This window comes from Bison bison, unplaced genomic scaffold (assembly GCF_000754665.1).
Source record: "Bison bison bison isolate TAMUID 2011002044 unplaced genomic scaffold, Bison_UMD1.0 scf7180017864471, whole genome shotgun sequence".
Taxonomy (NCBI): Eukaryota; Metazoa; Chordata; class Mammalia; order Artiodactyla; family Bovidae; genus Bison; species Bison bison.
The window spans coordinates 35,591,400-35,612,710 of record NW_011495032.1 but is presented as its reverse complement, the minus strand read 5'-3'; the positions used below and the strand labels follow the sequence as shown (position 1 = coordinate 35,612,710).

The 21,311-nt window shown below is 39.4% G+C and overlaps 1 protein-coding gene across 3 annotated transcripts in view; it reads right to left on the bottom strand.

Moving 5' to 3' along the window:
- Positions 1-21,076, bottom strand: part of LOC105003735 (sperm-associated antigen 16 protein-like) — an 86,317-nt gene extending 65,241 nt beyond the window's left edge. For all 3 annotated transcript variants that reach the window (XM_010861137.1, XM_010861140.1, XM_010861141.1), the window contains exon 1: positions 20,891-21,076. In XM_010861137.1, coding sequence (XP_010859439.1) covers positions 20,891-21,017 — 127 coding nt within the window. In that variant the 5' untranslated portion in view covers positions 21,018-21,076. The remainder of the gene's footprint in view (positions 1-20,890) is intronic.
- Between the last annotated feature and the right edge of the window lie 235 nt (positions 21,077-21,311).

Here is a 21,311-nt window from a genome sequence, read left to right as displayed (position 1 = left end):
GTGAATTCCAGGAGAGGTGATGGACAGGGAGGCCTGTCGTGCTGCGATTCATGGGGTCACAAAGAGTCGGATACGACTGAGTGACTGAACTGAACTGAACTGAAACTCATGAAAAGCTTTATTTTTAGTGTATGTGAAAATGAAAGTAGCTCAGTCTTGTCCAACTTTTTGTGACCCCATGGACTGCACAGTCCAGGCAAGAATACTGGAGTGGGTAGCCGTTCTTTTCTCCAGGGGATCTTCCCAACCCAGGGATCGAACCCAGGTCTCCTGCACTGCAGGCGGATTCTTTACCAGCTGAGCCACTGTCTAATAATTTCCAACTCTATTCTAAAAAGGCTTCTAAAAATGTACATTAGTATCAGAGTATCATAAATTAGAAAGATATAAAAATGATGGACAGGAAACCTATGACAATAAATTTTTCAAACAAATCTCAAACCACACTGAATTTTCCAGTATTTATGAGTCCTTCACAATGACTTTTTATTTGGATTAAACAAAGCACTTCCTGGTAGGTCAGCTGGTAAAGAATCCACCTGTAGTGTGGAGACCCCAGTTCCATTCCTGGTTCAAGAAGATCCACTAGAGAAGGGATAGGATACCCACTCCAATATTCTTGGGCCTCCCTGGTGGCTCAGCTGGTAAAGAATCCACCTGCAATGTGGGAGACCTAGATTCGATCCCTGGGTAGGGAAGATTCCCCTGGAGAAGGGAAAGGCTACCCACTCCAGTATTCTGGCCTGGAGGAATATATGGACTGTACAGTCCATGGGGTCACCAAGAGTTGGACAGGACTGAGCAACTTTCAAAAAAAAAAAAAGAAAAAGCACACTAAAATTAAATATAAGTAAAAAATAGATTTTAATGTTTTCATCAGTAAAAGTTATAGCTCACTCTCTTTCTTATGTATTTCAATTTTAAAATTAATAAATCATATTCTCAGAAAAGGCAGCCTAATTTTTAAGCAAATATGAATTATATAATAATAAGAGCAGTTCATAAAGTATCAATATATATCAGCATTAAAATATCGATGGAAACGATTCTAATAAAATTTTTTTTTTAAGAATTTCTGTAAGAGCTGCAAAAATTAAGTTACTCTAATTACAAATGAAAACTTCAAGATAGCATTTAATTTTAGAAGAAATCAAAGTATGTGCCAGGAACACTTGTTTTGTTGATTGGTTGGTAGGTTTACATTTTTTTCACATTTACAGACTTTATTATGCCAAGTTTAAAAGGTATAAACACTTCAATACATAGCAATGCTTATGAAAATCAAATATGAGTTTACCCTAGTTTTCATTTTGCTGCTGATTATCAGAAATTTAACTGTCATTCCATCCTCCAAGAGTAACCTGACAGTCTGAATAACAACTTCTGTTGTTTGTAATGAGAACTGATAACACACACATGGTATTTAATAGGAGCCAGGCCCTTCCCTAGGGTTTTACATGTATTAAATCATTTCATCCTCATCCCACCAATAAGGATGAATTTTATTATCTCTGTTTTACAGATCAGGACTCAGATGCACAAAGTTACACAGTCAGGACCTAACAGAGTTGGGAAACAGCCCTAGAAGTTTGGTTTTCACTATGCTATACTATAGCTCTTGTTAACAAGGGTTAGCATATGGAAATCATTTAGAATGGTGCCTGGCTTGGAATAAAAACAAGTGTCTGTTTTTCCTTCCCTTGTTCTGGAAAGATATGAGTACCTGTGGAGAAGTTTCCTAAATCTCCCATGATCTTCTGTTAAGATGAATGGATACATAAAAGGCATTCTGAATCTTCCTCCTTTTCTAGATTTATATTTTCCTGACACATTTTCACTTAATGATATAAAATTTCCTGAAGTTCAGCTACAGGAAGTTGGCCTCTTTTCTTATGGAAAAATATGTCCCTTTCTGAGAAACAATGATTATAAGTTGATTTTGTGAGCTCAAAATGGATTTAAGACCTAAATGTGAGGCTAGACACTATAAAACTCCTAGAGGAAAACAGGCAGAACACCCTCTGACATAAATCACAATATCTTTTTCGATCTATCTCAAGAATAATGGAAATAAAAACAAAAATAAACAAATGGGAACTTTCAGAAGTTTTTGCACACCAGAGGAAACAATAAAATGAAAAGACAACCCACAGACTGGGAGAAAATATTTGCAAATGATGTGACCAATAAAAGATTAGTCTCCAAAATTTGCAAACAGCTTATGATGCTTAACAGCATCAAAACAAACAGGCCACTCAAAAACTGCGCAGAAGACCTGTCCTCCAAAGAGAACAAAAGTAGGCACATGAAAAGATGTTCAACATCACTAGTTATTGCTGTTCACTCAGTAGTGTCTGACTCTCTGCAACCCCATAGGCTGCAGCATGCCAGGCCTCCCTGTCCTTCAACATCTCCCAGAGCTTCCTCAAACTCATGTTCATTGAGCTAGCGATGTCATCCAACCATCTCACCCTTTGCCATCCCCCTCTCTTCCTGCCTTCAATCTTCCCCAGTATCACGGTCTCTTCCAATGAGTCAGCTCTTCGAATCAGGTGGCCAAAGTATTGGAGCTTCAGCTTCAGCATCAATCCTTCCAATGAATAGTCAGGGTTGATTTCCCTTAGGATTTACTAGTTTGATCTCCTTGCAGTCCAAGGGACTCTCAAGAGTGTTCTCCATCACCACAGTCTGAAGGCATCATTTTTTTCGGCACTCAGCCTTTTTTACTGTCCAGCTCTCACATTCGTACATGACTACTAGAAAAACCACAGCAATGAATACAGACCTTTGCAGGCAAAGTAATGTTTCTGCTTTTTAATACGCTGTATAGGTTTGTCATTGCTTTTCTTCCAAGGAACAAGCATCTTTTAATTTCATGCAGCCACTGTCCACTGATTTTGGAGCCCAAGAAAATAAAGTCTGTCACTGTTTCCATTGTTTCCCCATCTTTTGCCATGATGTTATTAGAGAAATGTAAATCAAAACTATAATTAGATGTCACCTCAAATTGGTCAGAATGGCTATAATCAAAAAAATCGACAAACAACAAATGTTGGAGAATGTGTTGGGATATGAGAATACTCCTTTACTGTTTGTGGGAATGTAAATTGGTACAGTCACTATAGAGAACAGTATGGAGGTTCCTTAAACAACTAAAAATAGAGCTATCATAAAACCCTACAATCCCACTCCTGGGAATATATCCAAAGAAAAACATGATCCAAAAGGATATGGCACCTCAATGTTCATTGCATCACTGTTTACAACAGCCAAGACATGGAAGCAATATAAATGTCCCCTGACAAAGGAATGGATAAAGAAAATGTGGTACAAATATACAGTGGAATATTAGTCAGCCATTAAAAAGTATGAAACAAGGCCATTTACAGCAACATGGATGGACCTAGAAAGTGTCATACAGAGTGAAGTACATCAGACAGAGAAGAAGAAATATCGAATTTCTCAAATGAACTTACAAAACAGAAAGAGACAGGCTTAGAAAACAAACAGAGTTACTGGGATAAGGGATAGTTATGGAGTTTGGGAGGGTCATGTACACACTGCTATATTCAATATGGATAACCAACAAGCACCCATTATATAGCACATGTAACTCTGCTCATCATTTGTGCCGGCCTGCAAGGTTTGGGAGAGAATGGACACATGTATATATATGGCTGAGTCCCTTCACTGTTCACCCAAAACTACTACAACATTGTTAATCGTCTATACCCCAATACAAAACAAAAAGATTTAAGTTTGGGGAAAACAAAGAGGCTGAATTTGTAGGCAGTCATTTGTTTCCAGAAATTAATGCTACCCTTCATCACTAGGGCTTCTTGGGTGGCTCAGCATCTAAGAATCTGCCTGCAATGTAGGAGATCTTGGTTCAGTCCCTGGGTCAGAAAGATCCCCTGGAGAAGGAAATGGCAACCCACTCCAGTATTCTTGCCTGGGAAATCCCACGGACAGAGGAGCCTAACAGACTACAGTCCATGTTGCAAAAGGGTTGCACACAAATTAGCACCTAAACAACATCCTTAATCACTGCTCATTCCATAATAAAGTTCACAAATAATTAAATATTCTAAAATGATCTGGATAGACTTTATAATTTAAACCAAATGCTGCCAAGATTATTGTGAGGAAGAAATGTCAAAGCAAAGCTTCTTTAACATGGCTATGTAGAGAAAAATGTAATTTGTCCTCAAAGCTTTGGAAATACTAAACAATACCCGTAACTACTACTGAAGAAAAATATTCTAGGGATGCTGCTGCTGCTGCTAAGTCGCTTCACTCGTGTCTGATTCTGTGCGACCCCACAGACGGCAGCCCACCAGGCTTCCCCGTCCCTGGGATTCTCCAGGCAAGAACACTGGAGTGGGTTGCCATTTCCTTCTCCAATGCATGAAAGTGAAAAGTGAAAGTGAAGTCACTCAGTCGTGTCTGCCTCTTAGCAACCCCATGGACTGCAGCCCACTAGGCTTCTCCATCCATGGGATTTCCCAGGCAAGAGTACTGGAGTGGGGTGCCATTGCCTTGGTAGGTTCTAGGGATGAGATATAATACTCAGTTCAGTTCAGTTCAGTCGCTCAGTCATGTCGGACTTTCTGTGTTCCCATGAATCAGAGCACACCAAGCCTCCCTGTGCATCACCAACTCCCAGAGTTTACCGAAACTCATGTCCATTGAGTTGGTGATGCCATCCAGCCATCTCATCCTCTGTCATCCCTTTCTCCTCCTGCCCCCAATCCCTCCCAGCATCAGGGTCTTTTCAAATGAGTCAGCTCTTCACATCAGGTGGCCAAATTATTGGAGTTTCAGCTTCAACATCAGTCCTTCCAATGAACACCCAGGACTGATCTCCTTTAGGATGGACTGGTTGGATCTCCTTGCAGTCCAAGGGACTCTCAAGAGTCTTCTCCAACATCACAGTCAAAAGCATCAATTCTTTGGTGCTCAGCTTTCTTCACAGTCCAACTCTCACAGCCATACATGACCACTGGAAAAACCATAGCCTTGACTAGATGGACCTTTGTTGGCAAAGTAATGTCTCTGCTTTTCAATATGCTATCTAGTTTGGTCATAACTTTCCTTCCAAGGAGTAAGCGTCTTTTAATTTCAATACTGAAGTCACCATCTGCAGTGATTTTGGAGCCCCCCCAAAAATAAAGTCTGACACTGTTTCCACTGTTTCTCTATCTATTTCCCAAGTCATGGGACCAGATGCCGTGATCTTAGTTTTCTGAATGTTGAGCTTTAAGCCAACTTTTTCACTCTCCTCTTTCACTTTCATCAAGAGGCTTTTTAGTTCCTCTTCACTTTCTGATATAAGGGTGGTGTCATCTGCATATTTGAGGTTATTGATATTTCTCCCGGCAATCTTGATTCCAGCTTGTAATATCGTATTTCCTCACAATCAAAAAAGAGTAGGAGGAAAAAATACCATTTTAAAATGCTTTAAAAGTATTGTCACATGGAACATACCATATGTACTCTTAAAACCCTGTAAGAGTGAATGGCACAGGAAACAAAGGAAAAATTTGGGGGGGAAAAAAAGGAAACTGAGTCAGGAAGAAGAAATATGGCCAAGACCAAAGACATGAATGACAAAGACAAGTTTCTTGAATACAAATACCATGAATTCTCAACTACATCATACTGTTTCTACAGTGACACAACAGCAATGTACAATTTTTACCAATATTCTCAATAATGAACTCTATAATCTATGTTTTCGAGGCTCTCAAGTGTCATACTATGAAGAGATAAATCAAATCCTTTAAACAGCTCCATCTGAAGACCCTAGAGGAAAGAGAAGTATTAAAGAGATACAGAGCAATAGACTCAAAGATTAAATAAACCACGGGCAAGTGATTCAGGAGACAAAAGGTCAGGAAGAGGACAAGTACCCCAAACAGGAACCAGGATCATCCTTAGTAGCCACAATAGAATGTGAACAGAAAAATCTTCCCAGAAGCAACTCAACTGAAACCTGATATTGCAGTGTTACTGAAGAAGTAAATCTACTCTGGCATGTATGTTTGTATGCATCTGTCTAGCTGGCTAGCTGGCTCACAACACATGGACAAATTATCCCCAAAGAATTCTGTGGCAGTTTTCAGACATGCATACAGCTACAGGGAGTTAAAAATAAATGAATATGGAAATTAGAAGAGAAAGGGAAACTGCAGAAGATAAAGTACAGTCCATAAGGTCTCTTGTACTTTGATATATATATAAGCCACAGGTTTGAGACTAGGTTTCCCAGCAGTCAGGGTCAGACGGAAATGTAATCAGATACCAATTCAGTATCCATCCAAAGAAAATAGATGAATTTCTCAGCAGATGTACAGCAATCTCTGGTTCTGAAGCCTGAGAGAAATCACGCTCTTAAGTTCTCATAAAGAGAACACTTTGGACAGTATAGATATTGATCCCCTCAGTCCTTGGGACAGCCAGAAAGACAGACTGAAGCAAGATCTGATGGAGCAACATGTGAAAAAGATTGGAAAGCACTGCTTTAGAAGCAATATTGCTAGAATAAAAATGCATAATTCATCAAGAATTACCTGAAAGATAAAACTTTTACTCCCAATTCTAGTTTTATTGGACAACTTTCTCATCTGTAATCTAATCTCTATTCTCCAGGAAATTTCCATACTATTAAGCTGGTCACAATTTTCATACAAAGTTATTTTTCCACTGCTTAAAATCAGTTTCTTATTACCAAGCTGACTCTGAATCCTTACAAAACTCCCTTCCCATTCATTACCTGCCTAGTTTTCCTTCAAAAAACATCACTGAACTCTCAATTCCAAATTCATTTTTTTTCTACTCTATTCCCTTCTGATCTGGTCTTGCTACTCTGCCAGCTTGAGCTTTACCTGACACTTAATAACGTCCTGGTTTTCTAGTCTGATCTTTCCCAGGGTACTATCTATAGCCACCCTCTCCTCCCTGGCATGCACGCACAGTCCTCATCACTGCCCTCTTCCAGGCCAGGTGCTATGTTCTAGAGGCATGGCCTGGTCTCAGACTAAGGATCCTTCTCCATATGTACACTTGTTCTGGAAGGAGCATAGTAGCACTTGTGAGCATGCACACAAGGAATTAATTCCCTGGTACTTCATTACCATGGGTGAACTGGTAGTTTCTGGACTAACAGAATCTATACCAGATCCTGACCTTGCAGATATTGTCAGAAAACAGGCAAATATACACCCACACTGAAACTGTCAAGAAGCTCTAAATACATCACAGTACAATGGAAGACACAACTGCAAGAGAAGCATTTCAGCTGGCCTAATGGAGCAGAGCTTGATGTGACAGTTGGTACAATGGGGTCACACATAAGGTTCTGCAAATGGACCACAGCCAGAAGGAAATGAACACTTTTTAGATGAGAGCAGCATACAAAGTTCCTCACATACTGGTGCCCTGCACTACTGCATCTGTAGGTAGTGATCACTGCCAGAAGTATCAGCTTTATAAAGAATTTTAGTGAAACATATAGCTAATTATGTTTTACATGATTTCCCAAAGTTACTGTAGACTGAAATTGCTTTGTAACCTTTGCCATCACCGTAGAATCAATGTACTTGGAGGCAATCTAAATTCTAGAGTGGATTCTCCGTGATCAACATTTTATTTCACCAAATTGAAATAAAAGAAACATACTATAAATACAAAACATTATGGTCATGTTCACTTTCGGGCTTCCCTGGTGGCTCAGAGGTTAAAGCGTCTGCCTCTAATGTGGGAGACCTGGGTTCAATCCCTGGGTCAGGAAGATACCCTGGAGAAGGAAATGGCAACCCACTCCACTATTCTTGCCTGGAGAATCCCACGGACAGAGAAGCCTGGGATCTAGAACGGAGAAGCCTAGGCCAAAGATGGCAAATAACTGGCACATTTGTTCTCATACTTCCCACTGCAGTTTTGCTTCCTTCAGTCTTTCCTACTAAAGAATCTGCCTGCCAATGCAGAAGACTCAAGAGACAAGGGTTTGATCCCTGGGTCAAGAAGATTCCCTGGAGTAGAAAATGGCAGCCCACTCTAATATTCTTGCCTGGAAAAATTCCATGGACAGAGGAGCCTAGCAGGCTACAGTCCATGGGGTCACAAAGAGTCGGACAAGACTGAGCAACTGAACATGTATCTTAGATAGGGTATTGGTTTAGAGTGATCACCATATTTCAGGATCTGGAATCCTTAATTTGCATTTTTGGAAATAGCTGACTTTGGGCCTGCATCCAGAGTTGATTAGCCTCAAAGGACAGGCTTAAACTCAGTCAATCCTCAGAAATTGCTGCTGGGGCCAAAGGAAATTTTTCCAGGGGCCAGCAAACTCATGTCCTAAGTCAAATTTTTAGTATTAAAATGCCTAGAGAGATAAAATAATAATCAAAAGCCAGTTAGGGAAGCAGAAAATCAGCACAAAGTCAGTAGGTAACAAAAACAATAGTACTTTGGTGGTTCTGCTTCCCTGGAGTTCATGCATTTCATTACTCTTCCTTGAATAAGGCCTTTATTTCAACAAGGAGAAACAAAATCAATTAAGCCTTAGCTTTCTTAGTATAATTCATTCCAGCCTGCATCTCTCAACTGGAATTAGGCATTCCCAAATGTCTGCAGTCACATATTAAAAGACAACCATCCCTGGTCACTACTATACTTGTAAACCTCTTCTAAATAGCATTAATTTTAATAGAGAATTCATTCATAAATGACTATCAACCTTCATTACAATTACTAGAGACACCCAATAACCAGTTTATAGATCACATAGTTAAAATATAGCCTTATATTTCACAAAACTGCCAGTATCTTTCTTAAAAAAGTGTTCACCAGAGAATTCATATATTCCATGACTACATCTCTTAAAATTCTGGAAATAGTTAAGATAAGAACTATATCGTGTATGGGGCTTCCCCGATGGCTCACAGGGTAAAGAATCCACCTGTAATGCAAGAGACTTGGGTTCGATTCCTGGGTCAGGAAGATCTTCTGTAGAAGGGAATGGCAACCCACTCAAGTATTCTTGCCTGGAGAATTCCATGGACAGAGGAGTCTGGTGGGCTACAGTCCATGGGGTGTCAAAGAGTCAGACATGACTGAGTGATTAACACACAAACACAGACCCACACAAAACATCATGTATGTTTCATTATTTTATGTTTAAAACATAAAAGCAATGATATGAAGTGCTTTGAAAGAGAAACAGGTGGTGCCATTGTAGCTAGACAGTTACAAAAGAGGGTTGTTTCAGCAGTAATAATACTGTTTCCTGGACACATTCTCTAAACTGGTTAAAAGAATGTGAGACTTCTAATAAAGCCACTCTCCCGTGGATCATGGCTAGGTTTCTGGTTTGGACCACATTAGCCTATACACGTTCTTTATATCTGAATGTTGAAGAGTAAAGAAAAGGATGATTTCCTGGAGAATTTGAGTCAAGCTCTTTCACAAGCCTTGGTCAATATTAACAGTTCACTGTCTAGTATCCTAGGAGCAACTGTTTAGTCATAAACAAGGAAAGTCCAGGACCAAATTAGTGAATTAGAAGTGATTAAGTATATGTGCAAAGTAGAGAACATCAAATTCCTGATTCATTTGTGCATATTATAATTTTTATTTATCACTGCAATAGCTCAATTAAATTACCTGAAAATTAAAGACTTTAAACCCAAAAAGGTCCCACTTCAGCAACTAACATAATCACAATTTTTTTTTTCCCCTGTGCTAGTTACTCAGTTATGTCCAACTCTTTGCGACCCCATGAACTGTAGCCTGCCAGGCTCCTCTGTCCATGGGGTTTTCCAGGCAAGAACACAGGAGTGGGTTGCCATCCTCTTCTCCAGGGGATCTTCCCAAACCAAGGATCAAACCTGGGTCTCCTGCATTGTTGCAAGCATATTCTTTACCAACCGAGCTACCAGGGATACAGGAATAATTGGCATTCAACAGTTACCCTCAAACTTCATTTAACCAAGAGTTAAAGGTTCTAATGACTAAAGACTGAAATACATTCAGTCTCATGACCTGAAGACTGAATCCAGGAAAAATGACTGGTTAAATGTTTAGTAACCTTTTGACTACCCTCTGGTTGAAACCCAAAATAGGCAACCAAAGAGAGATGGAGGAAACGCAGTGACTAGATAATTCACAAAAAGGATAATAAAATCCTAAAAGAAGGGTGGGATCAAAATGGCAGAGTAGGAGGAACTTGAGCTCACCTCCTCCCATGGACACACCAAGACTACAATTACATATAGAACAACTCTCCCTTAGAACAACTCGAAAACTAGCACAACGTCGCTGCTACATTAGGATATAAAGAAAAAACAACATCAAGACATGTAGGAGGGATAAAGGTGAGATCACGTCAAGATCCTCATCCATAGACTGGCAACCCACACAAGGGGGAGTTCTGTGCTGTGTTTAGTAGCTCAGTCAGTTCCAACTCTTTGCACCCCATGGACTATAGCCCACTAGGCTCCTCTATCCATGGGGATTCTCCAGGCAAGAGTACTGGAGCAAGTTGTGCCCTCCTCCAAGGGATCTTACCAAACAAGGGACTGAACCCAGATTTTCCACATTGCAGGCAGATTCTTTACTGTCTGAGCCACCAGGGAAGTCCACAAGTGGGAGGGGCTATCACAACCATGGAAGCCCTTGCTAAAGAGCAAGGAATTCAAGTCCCATATTGGTAACTCTAGGAGAAGGGATCTGCATGACAAATATGAGGCCCCATAAAGTATGACTTTTGAAAACCAATGGGTCTTACATACAGAAGAGCTAGAGGACTCTGACAAGAAACCAAAACTCCACTCTTAAAGGGCTCATGCACAAACTCACTCACTCTGAATCCTATCACAAAGGCAATAGACTGAATAATGCCTACCAAATCCACTGTAGTATGTCCCTTACCTGTGCCCACTCCAGCTCCAGGTCCCCTGCCAAGGCAGCCCACACTTAGCATGTCTTTCCCAGCCCATGCCCACTTCAGTTCCAGCCAGCCCACCAAAGCCAACCAGCACATGCATTCTACAACAGAATGCTCCTACACAAGACCATTACTTCAAGACTGAGGGAAATAACTGTTTTGCTTAAAACACAGAAACAAACACAGAAAGTAAAACAAAATGAGGATACAGAGAAAATGCTCTAAATGAAAGGACCTGATAAAACCCCTGGAAAAAAACTAATGAAAAAGAGATAATTTGCCTGATAAAGAATTCAAAGTAATGGTCATAAAAATTCTCACCAAACACAAAATAAGAAATGAATACAGTGATAATCTCAATAAAGAGTTAGAAAATATAGGAATGAACCAACCAGAGATGAAGAATAAAATAACTGAAATGACAAATACACTAGATGGAATCAGCAACTGGTTGGAAGATACAGAAGAATACATAAGCAATCTGGAAAACAGAATAGTGGAAGTTGCTCAGTATAAAGAGCAAAAATAAAGGAATAAAAAAATGAGGATAATTTAAGAAACCCTAAAATTATATCAAGCATGCTAACATTCATAGTATAGGGGTCGCAGAGGGAAAGAAGCAAAAATGATAGGTCAGAAAACCTCTTTGAAGGAATAATAACTAAAAACTTCCTTAAATCGGGAATGGAAACATATCTAGATCCAGGAAGCACAGAGAATTCCAAACAAGATAAACCCAAAGACAGCCACACCAAGACATACTATAATTAAAATGGAAAAATTTTTAAATAAAGAGAGAATATTAAAGGCAGCAAAAAGAAACAACTAGTCACATACAAGGAAACCCCTAGGCTAAAGCCAATTTTTCAGCAAAAGCTTTACAGGTCAGAAAAGAGGGGCATGATACGGTTAATGTGCTTAAAAAAAAAACTTACAAACAAGAATACTCTAGCTGGCAATATTATCATTCAGAACTGGAGGAGAGATAAAGAATTTGCCAGACAACAAAAAGTAAGAATTCATCACTACTAAACTAGCTTTATAAGAAATGATAAAGGGACTTCTTTAAGTAGAAAGTAGGTCATAGCAAGATATCAGAAAATATACAAAAGAAAAAAAATGTCACTAGTAAAAGCAAATAAATAGCAAAGGAAGTGGATCAGACATTTAAAAAGCTATGAAAGTTAAAGACAAAAGTCACAAAACCAGCTCCAACTATAATAAGTAGTTCCGACAATAAGTAGTTAAGGAATACACAAAGCAAAAAGACGTAAAATATTAAATAAAAAACATAAAACATAGAGGGTAAAAAGGTTGTGCTTTCATAATACTTAAAAACTTAAGCAACTATTAAATACACTGCTATATATATAGATTTGCAAGTACAAAGAGAAACCTATAATATATACTAAAAGTAAAAAGAAAGAATTCAAATATAACAGTAAAGAAAATCATCAAACCACAAGGAAGGAGAATATAAGAAGAAATTACAGAAATAACCAGAAATGGAGCATATATCATAATCGATTGGGATTTATCCATGAACGCAAGAATAGTTCAATAAGGACAAATCAATCAATGTGATACATTACATTAACAAAATAAAAGATAAAAAGCACATGATGTTCTCAATCGACGCAGAAAAAGCATTTTAAAAATTTGACATAAACCTATGATAAATTGAAGACAACACAAAGGAATGGAAAAATATACTGTACTCATGGATCAGTTAAATTCAGTTCAGTTGCTCAGTCACAACCCCATGGACTGCAGCACACCAGGCTTCCCTCGCCATCACCAACTCGTGGGGGTTACTCAAACTCATGTCCATTGAGTCCGTGGTATCATCCAAACATCTCATCCTCTTCTTCTTCTGCCTTCAATCTTTCCCAGCATCAGGGTCTTTTAAAATGAGTCTGTTCTTCGCATGAGGTGACCAAAGTATTGGAGTTTCAGCTTCAGTGTCGGTCTTTGCAATGAATATTCAAGACAGAATTCCTTTAGGAGGGACTGGTTGGATTTCCTTGCAGTCCAAGGGTCTCTCAAGAGAGACTCTCAAGTTGTGGAGAACAACACCACAGTTCAAAAACATCAATTCTTTGGTGCTCAGCTTTCTTTATAGTCCAACTCTCACATCCATACATGACTACTGGAAAACCACAGCTTGACTACATGGAGCATTGTTGACAAAGTAATGTCTCTGCTTTCTAATACACTGCTTAGATTGGTCATAACTTTACTTCCAAGGAGCAAGTGATTTTAATTTCATGGTTGCAATCACCATCTGCAGTGATTTTGGAGCCCCCAAAATCAAAGTCTGCCACTGTTTTCACTGTTTCCCCATCTATTAGCCATGAAGTGATGGGACCAGATGCCATGATCTTAGTTTTCTGAATGTTGAGTTTTAGGGCAACTTTTTCACTCTCCTCTTTCACTTTCATCAAGAGGCTCTTTAGTTCTTCTTCATTTTCTGCCATAAGGGTGGTGTCATCTGCATATCTGAGGTTATTGATATTTCTCCCTGCAATCTTGATTCCAGGTGTGCTTCATCCAGTCCAGAATTTCTCATGATGTACTCTGCATATAAGTTAAATAAGCAGGGTGACAATATACAGCCTTGACGTACTCCTTTCCCAATTTGGAAACCAGTCTGTTGTTCCATGTCCAGTTCTAACTTGCTTCTTGACCTGCATAAAGATTTCTCAGGAGGCAGGTCAGGTGGTCTGGTATTCCCGTCTCTTGAAGAATTTTCCAGTTTGTTGTGATCCACATAGTCAAAGGCTTTGGCTTACTCAGTAAAGAAGATGTATTTTTTCTGGAACTCTCTTGTTTTTTCGATGATCCAACGGATGTTGGCAATTTGATCTCTGGTTACTCTGCATTTTCTAAATCCAGCTTGAACATCTAGAAGGTCACGGTTCATGTACTGTTGAAGCCTGACTTGGAGATTTTTTTTGCATTACTTTGCTAGAGTGGGAGATGAGTGCAAATGTGTGGTAGCTGAACATTCTTTAGCATTGCCTTTCTTTGGGATTGGAACAAAAACTGACCTTTTCCAGTCCTGTGGCCACTGATCAGCTTTCCAAATTTGCTGGCATATTGAATGCAGCACTTTCACAGCATCATCTTTTAGGATTTGAAATAGCTCAACTGGAATTCCATCACCTCTACTAGCTTTTTTTGTAGTGATGCCTCCTGAGGCCCACTTAACTTTGCATTACAGGATATCTGGCTCTAGGCGAGTGATCATACCATCGTGGTTATCTGGGTCATGAAGATCTTTTCAGTATAGTTTTTTGTGCATTCTCGCCACCTCTTCTTAATATCTTCTGCTTCTGTCAGGTCCATGCCATTTCTGTCCTTGATTGAGCCCATCTTGGCATGAAGTGTTCCCTTGATATATCTAATCTTCTTGACGGGATCTCTAGTCTTTCCCATTCTATTATTTTCCTCTATTTCCATGCATTGTTCACTTAGGAAGTCTTTATCTCTCCTTGCTCTTCCTTGGGATCCTACATTCAAATGGGTATATCTTTCCTTTACTCCTTTGCTTTCATGTCTTTTCTTTTCTCAGCTATTTGTAAGGCCTCCTCAAACAACTATTTTTCCTTTTTGCATTTCTTTTTCTTGGGAATGGTCTTGATCACTGCCTCTTGTACAATGTCACAAACCTCCGTCCATAGTTCTTAAGGTACTCTATCAGATCTAATCCCTTGAATCTATTTCTCACTTCCACTGTGTAGTCATAAGGGATTTGATTTAGGTCATACCTGAATGGTCTAGTGGTATTCCTTACTTTCTTCCATTTAAGTCTGAATTTGGCAATAAGGAGTTCGTGATCTGAGCCACAGTCAGCTCCCACTCTTATTTTTGTTGACTGTATAGAGCTTCTCCATCTTTGGCTCATAGATAGGAAGAATAAATATTGCTAAAATATTCATACTACTCAAAGCAGTATACAGAGTCAATGAAATCCCTATCAGAACATCAATAACATTTTTCATAGAACTGTAAAAAATAAACCTAAAATTTGTATGGAAACACAAAATACCCAAAATATCAAAACAATCTTAATATATAAAAACAAAGTTGGAATTATCACAATGCTAAAAAGCTTTAATAGTCAAAAATGCAAGAAATTGTCACAAAACAGATATATAAATGTAAGAAAATACAAAGCCCAGAAATAAACCCATATTTATATGGACACTCAATCAAGGAAGCAAAACTATACAATGAAGAAAATACAGCCTCTTTTAAATTATTCTGGGAAAACTAGATAGACATAAGCAAAAGAATGAAACTGGACCATTTTCTTTCACCATATACAAAAATAAACTCCAAATGGATCAAAGACTTAAATATAAAACCTTAATCATAAAACTCCTGGAAGAAAACATGGGCAGTAGTATGCTCTGTGATTTTTTGGATACATCTCCTCAGGCAAAAGGAACAAAAGCAAAAATAAACAAATGAGACTACATCAAATTAGAAAACTTTTGCATAACAAAAAAAAAAACAATAAAATGAAAAGGGAAAGCACAATCTACTGAATGGGAGATGATATTAGCAAATCATATATCTGATAAGGAATTAACATCCAAAATAAGTATAGAACTCATAAAACTCAACATCAAAAGAGACAATAATCCAATTAAAAATGAGCAAAGGGCCTATAGACTTTTTTTTCAAGGACTATATTTATATAGCCAACATACATATGTAAGGTTTCAAAATCTTTAATCATCACTGTGAAAAACACAGTGGGATATCACCTCACACCTGTCAGCATAGCTATTACCAAAAATCAAGAAATAGCAAGTGCTGGTGAGGATGTGAAGAAAAGGCAACTCTCATGCACTGTTCACGGGAATGCAAATTGGTGCACCTACTATGGAAAACATACAAAGGTTCCTTAAAACTTTTTAAAGAGAACTAATATATGATCCAGACATTCCACTTCTGTGTACTTATCTGAAGAAAACAAAACACTAATTTGAAAAGATATATGCAGTCTATGTTTATTTCAGCATTATTTACAATAGTCAATATATGGAAATAACCTAAGTGTCCATCAACAGATGAATGAATAAAGAAGATGTGGTACACATAAATACTATGGAATACCACTCAGCCATAAGAAAACTAAAATCTTGCCATTTAAAACAACACGTATGGACCTTCAGGGTATCATAGTAAATAAACAACAAATACTGTATGGTTTCATTATATGTAGAATCTAAAAATTGAAAATAAAAAAATAAGCACAACAGAAGTAGTCTCAAGAGAGAAAAAATCTAATGGATGCCAGATATCAGGGAGATGCAGAGATTGGTGAAAAATATGTCAGGAATTAAGAGGTACAAACTCCCAGTTATAATATAAATATGTGATGGTGTAGTAATGTACAGCATAGGGAATATAATCAATAAAATTGCAAAACTCTGTATGGCGACTAACAGTAACTAGACTTCTAGTGGCAACTATTTCATAAAGTATAAAAATAATGAATCACTATGTTGTACACCTAAACTAATATAATGTTGTACATCAGTTTTACTTCAATTAAAAAGAAAAATCCTAAAAAGCCATTATAGTCAACAAGAGAGTCCAAAATGCAGTACTTGGATGCAATCTCAAAAACGTAAGAATGATCTCTGTTCGTTTCCAAGGCAAACCATTCAACATCATAGTAATCCAAGTCTATGCCCCAACCAGTAATGCTGAAAAAGCTGAAGTTGAATGGCTCTATGAAGACCTATAAGACCTTCTAGAACTAACACCACCCAAAATTTCCTTTTGATTATAAGGGACTGAAATGCAAAAGTAGGAAGTCAAAAAACACCAGGAGTAACAGGCAAATTTGGCCTTGGAGTACAGAATGAAGCAGGGCAAAGGCTAACAAAGTTCTGCCAAGAGAACACACTGGTCACAGTAAACAACCTCTTCCAACAATGCAAGAGAAGACTCTACACATGGACATCACCAGATAGTCAACACCGAAATCAGACTGATTATATTCTTTACAGGCAAAGATGGAGAAGCTTTATACAGTCAGCAAAAACAAAACCAGGAGCGGACTGTGGCTCAGAACATGAACTCCTTATTGCCAAATTCAGACTTAAATTGAAGAAACTGGGGAAAACCACTACACCATTCACGTATGACATAAGTCAAATCCCTTATGACCATACAGTGGAAGTGAGAAATAGATTTAAGGGACTAGATCAGGGAGAGTGCCTGAAGAACTATGGACAGAGGTTCATGACATTGTACAGGAGACAGGAATCAAGACCATCCCCAAGAAAAAGAAATGCAAAAAAGCAAAATGGTTGACTGAGGAGGCCTTACAAATAGCTAGCTGTGAAAAGCAAAGGAGAAAAGGAAAGATATACCCATCTGAATGCAGAGTTCCAAAGAATAGCAAGGAGAGATAAGAAAGCCTTCCTCAGTGATCAATGCAAAGAAATAGAGGAAAACAATAAAATGGGGAAGACTAGAGATCTCTTCAAGAACATTAGAGATACCAAGGGAACATTTCATGCAAAGATGGGCTCAATAAAGGACAGAAATGGTATGGACCTAACAGAAGCAGAAGATATTAAGAAGAGATGGCAAGAATACACAGAACTGTACAAAAAAGATCTTCACGACTCAGATAATCACAGTGGTGTGATCATTCACACTCACCTAGAGCCAGACATCTTGGAATGTGAAGTCAAGTGGGCCTTAACAAGCATCATTACGAACAAAGCTAGTAGAGGTGATGGAATTCCAGTTGAGCTATTTCAAATCCTAAAAGATGATGCTGTGAAAATGCTGCACTTAATACATCAGCAAATTTGGAAAACTCAAATTTGGAAAGTGGCCACAGGACTGGAAAAGGTCAGTTCTCATTCCAATCCCAAAGAAAGGCAATACCAAAGAATATTCGAACTACCGTACAATTGCACTCATCTCACACGCTAATAAAGTAATACTCAAAATTCTCCAAGCCAGGCTTCAGCAATGCATGAACTTCCAGATGTTCAAGCTGGATTTAGAAAAGGCAGAAGAACCAGAGATCAAATTGCCAACATCTGCTGGATCATCAAAAAAGCAAGACCGTTTCAAAAAAAAAAAATCTACTTTTGCTTTATTGACTATGCCTAAGCCTTTGACTGTGTGGATCACAATAAACTGTGGGAAATTCTTCAAGAGATGGGCATACCAGACCACCTGACCTGCCTCTTGAGAAATCTACATGCAGGTCAGGAAGCAACAGTTAGAACTGGACATGGAACAACAGACTGGTTCCAAATAGGAAAAGGAGTACCTCAAGGCTGTATATTGTCACCCTGTTTATTTAACTTATATGCAGAGTACATCATGAGAAACGCTGGGCTGCAGGAAGCACATGCTGGAATCAAGATTGCTGGGAGAAATATCAATAACCTCAGATATGCAGATGACACCACCCTTATGGCAGAAAGTGAAGAAGAACTAAAGAGCCTCTTGATGAAAGTGAAAGAGGAGAGTGAAAAAGTTGGCTTAAAGCTCAACATTCAGAAAACTAATATCATGGTATCTGGTCCCATCACTTGAGAAATAGATGAGGAAACAGTGGCTGACTTTATTTTTTTGTGTTCCAAAATCACTGCAGATGGTGACTGCAGCCATGAAATTAAAAGATGCTTACTCCTTGGAAGGAAAGTTATGACTAACCTTGACAGCATATTAAAAAGCAGAGACATTACTTTGTCAACAAAGGTCCATCTAGTCAAGGCTATGGTTTTTCCAGTCATCATGCATGGATGTGAGAGTTGGACTATAAAGAAAACTGAGTGCTGAAGAATTGATGCTTTTGACTATGGTGTTGGACAAGACTCTTGAGAGTCCCTTGGACTGCAAGAAGATCTAACCAGTCCATCGTAAAGGAGATCAATCCTGGGTGTTCATTGGAAGGACTCATGTTCAAGCTGAAACTCCAATACTTTGGCCACCTGTTGCGAAGAGCTGACTCATTTGAAAAGACACTGATTCTGGGAAAGATTGAGGGCAGGAGGAGAAGGGGACGACAGAGGATTAGATGGTTGGATGGTATCACACTCAGTGACCATGGGTTTGGGTAGACTCCAGTTTGGGTAGACTCCAGTACTCTTGCCTGGAAAATCCCATGAGCAGAGGAGCCTGCCTGGTAGGCTGCAGTCCATGCAGTCACGAACAGTCGGACACGACTTGAGCAAGTTCACTTTCACTTTTCACTTTCATCCATTGGAGAAGGAAATGGCAACCCACTCCAGTGTTCTTGCATGGAGAATCCCAGGTACGGGGGAGCCTAGTGGGCTGCCCTCTATGGGGTCGCACAGAGTCGGACACGACTGAAGTGACTTAGCAGCAGCAGCAGCAGCAGTTGGTGACAGATAGGGAGGCCTGGCATCCTGTGGTTCATAGGGTTGCCAAGAGTTGGACATGACTGAGTTACTGACCTGAAAAAGTTATAGTTGCTTGTATTTGTAAATGTGATTACTTGGAAAAGTCTAATATGTTGGCAGTTGCAACTCAGTGACCTCCATGCAAATTCAGTAAACCAGATTTTCATTAGTGAAAGTTCTACTATATTGGAGTCTCATGACTTATTTCATAAAGATGTTTGCAAAAACTTACTTCACTCTATTTGTCTCATGTTAACTCAAAATACTGTGACAGAAATCATTTTAATGCAGGTAGATATAAGATGCCTGGTTATCACTAACATGGCTATTGAATAACTTCATGTTTTAGACATAAATCAGCTATGAAGAGGCACTGAATTGTTTCTGAATTTAAAAAGGAATATTACTGGAAATGACAGCTTGTTAAGGGTCAGGAAAACAGAATACGAAACCTCACTTAAAACACTAGAGCACCCACTTCTTTCTCTCAAATTGCTTTCAGATTATTCAAACACACTCCTATAAATATCATGTCCACATTGAATAAACTACATATATTTTCTTTGAGCTTTTCAATCAAGTTCTTCAAAGCTCTTTGTAGCAGGGATGTGTACTGAGCCTGAGTCAGGACAGGTTAATCAGTTTAAAAACCTACAAGATGAATCATTGCTGGATCTCTGAAATCTTTAATTAAATATAGGTGGATTATATTTGAACAACAAAAAAACAGATTTTGCAGTTTCCTTGATACTTTTAAGAATAAAACAGATTACCCATCTCTCTCTTATCTGCCAGAAGAATAGTTATCTTTCTCACGAACCCTCCCCCTCTCTCGTACCATTAATTTGGAGAAGGGGAGCTCAAAAGTTTTACCCAATAAATAGTGAGCCTACACATCCACATGTGGCTATTCAATTTTTCTAGTTATTTCCATTGATAACTGCTCATCTCTGTCTTATCTGATTTCTTCATAGCATAGCTGAGACTTGTCAGCTCACCAGGATACCATTCAGTTGCTAAAAGGGGTAAAGTTATCATCATTAAGTAGCCCACAATGAAACTATCCAGTGGGTCGCTGCTACCAAAACAAATCACAGAAGCACTGGACAACTGGGCCATCTACAGGATCTGAATGGATATCCTGATGTTAAATCCTAAAGGGAGCGGTTTTTTCCTTAACCTCCGGATGTTCCCCTATGGAATTTATTTTCACGGCATTCTGTGCTTAAGAAAACCACTGAGTGAAAGGAGGGTTGGATTAATTTGTGGGGCTACTTTAAACAAAATTGCAAAGTTTACTGAGTGGTGACTACGAACTTTTTCCAACAGGAACACATCAGCCTACAACTACAACAAGGCGAAAAATTACAGTGGGCAGGTTTCCGGGGTCGCGTTGTCGGAGAGATCACCGTGAGATCCAACAGGCGCCTCTACCAGCTGGCGGACCCCAGGCTTCAAAGGGCGCCCTCGCTCCCAACACCCGTTACCGCGGCCAGGTCTGGGTGCCCCGCCTACACGCGAAGGATACGCTCCAGGTAGTAGGCACCCTCAGCAGCCACCGCCTCCGCGGTGTCCCCGGCAGCCGACAAGCCCATGCCCAACGCTTCTTCCAGGACCCGCAGGGCGGAGGAGGGCGTCCCTTGCTGAGTAGCCATCTGAAACGCTCCGGATGCCTTGCCCCTGACTGGCCGCCGCAGCCCTAAGGCCAACCGCGAAGACGTAGAGTAGAACACATACAGCTCTCGCGAGAGTCTGGCCTCCACCCCTCCCACCACGCGGGGCCGGAAGGGCTGTCTAGAGCCCTGAGCGCTGAAGCCCTCCGCGCTTCCTACGTTACCGGGGCAACCTCCGTTCCCTGGTTACCCTAACACTCAGCAAGCAGTGCCTGGTGTGGAAGAGGTAAAATGAATCAATGGACTTGGTTTGCACACATTTTCTAACCGAAGTGG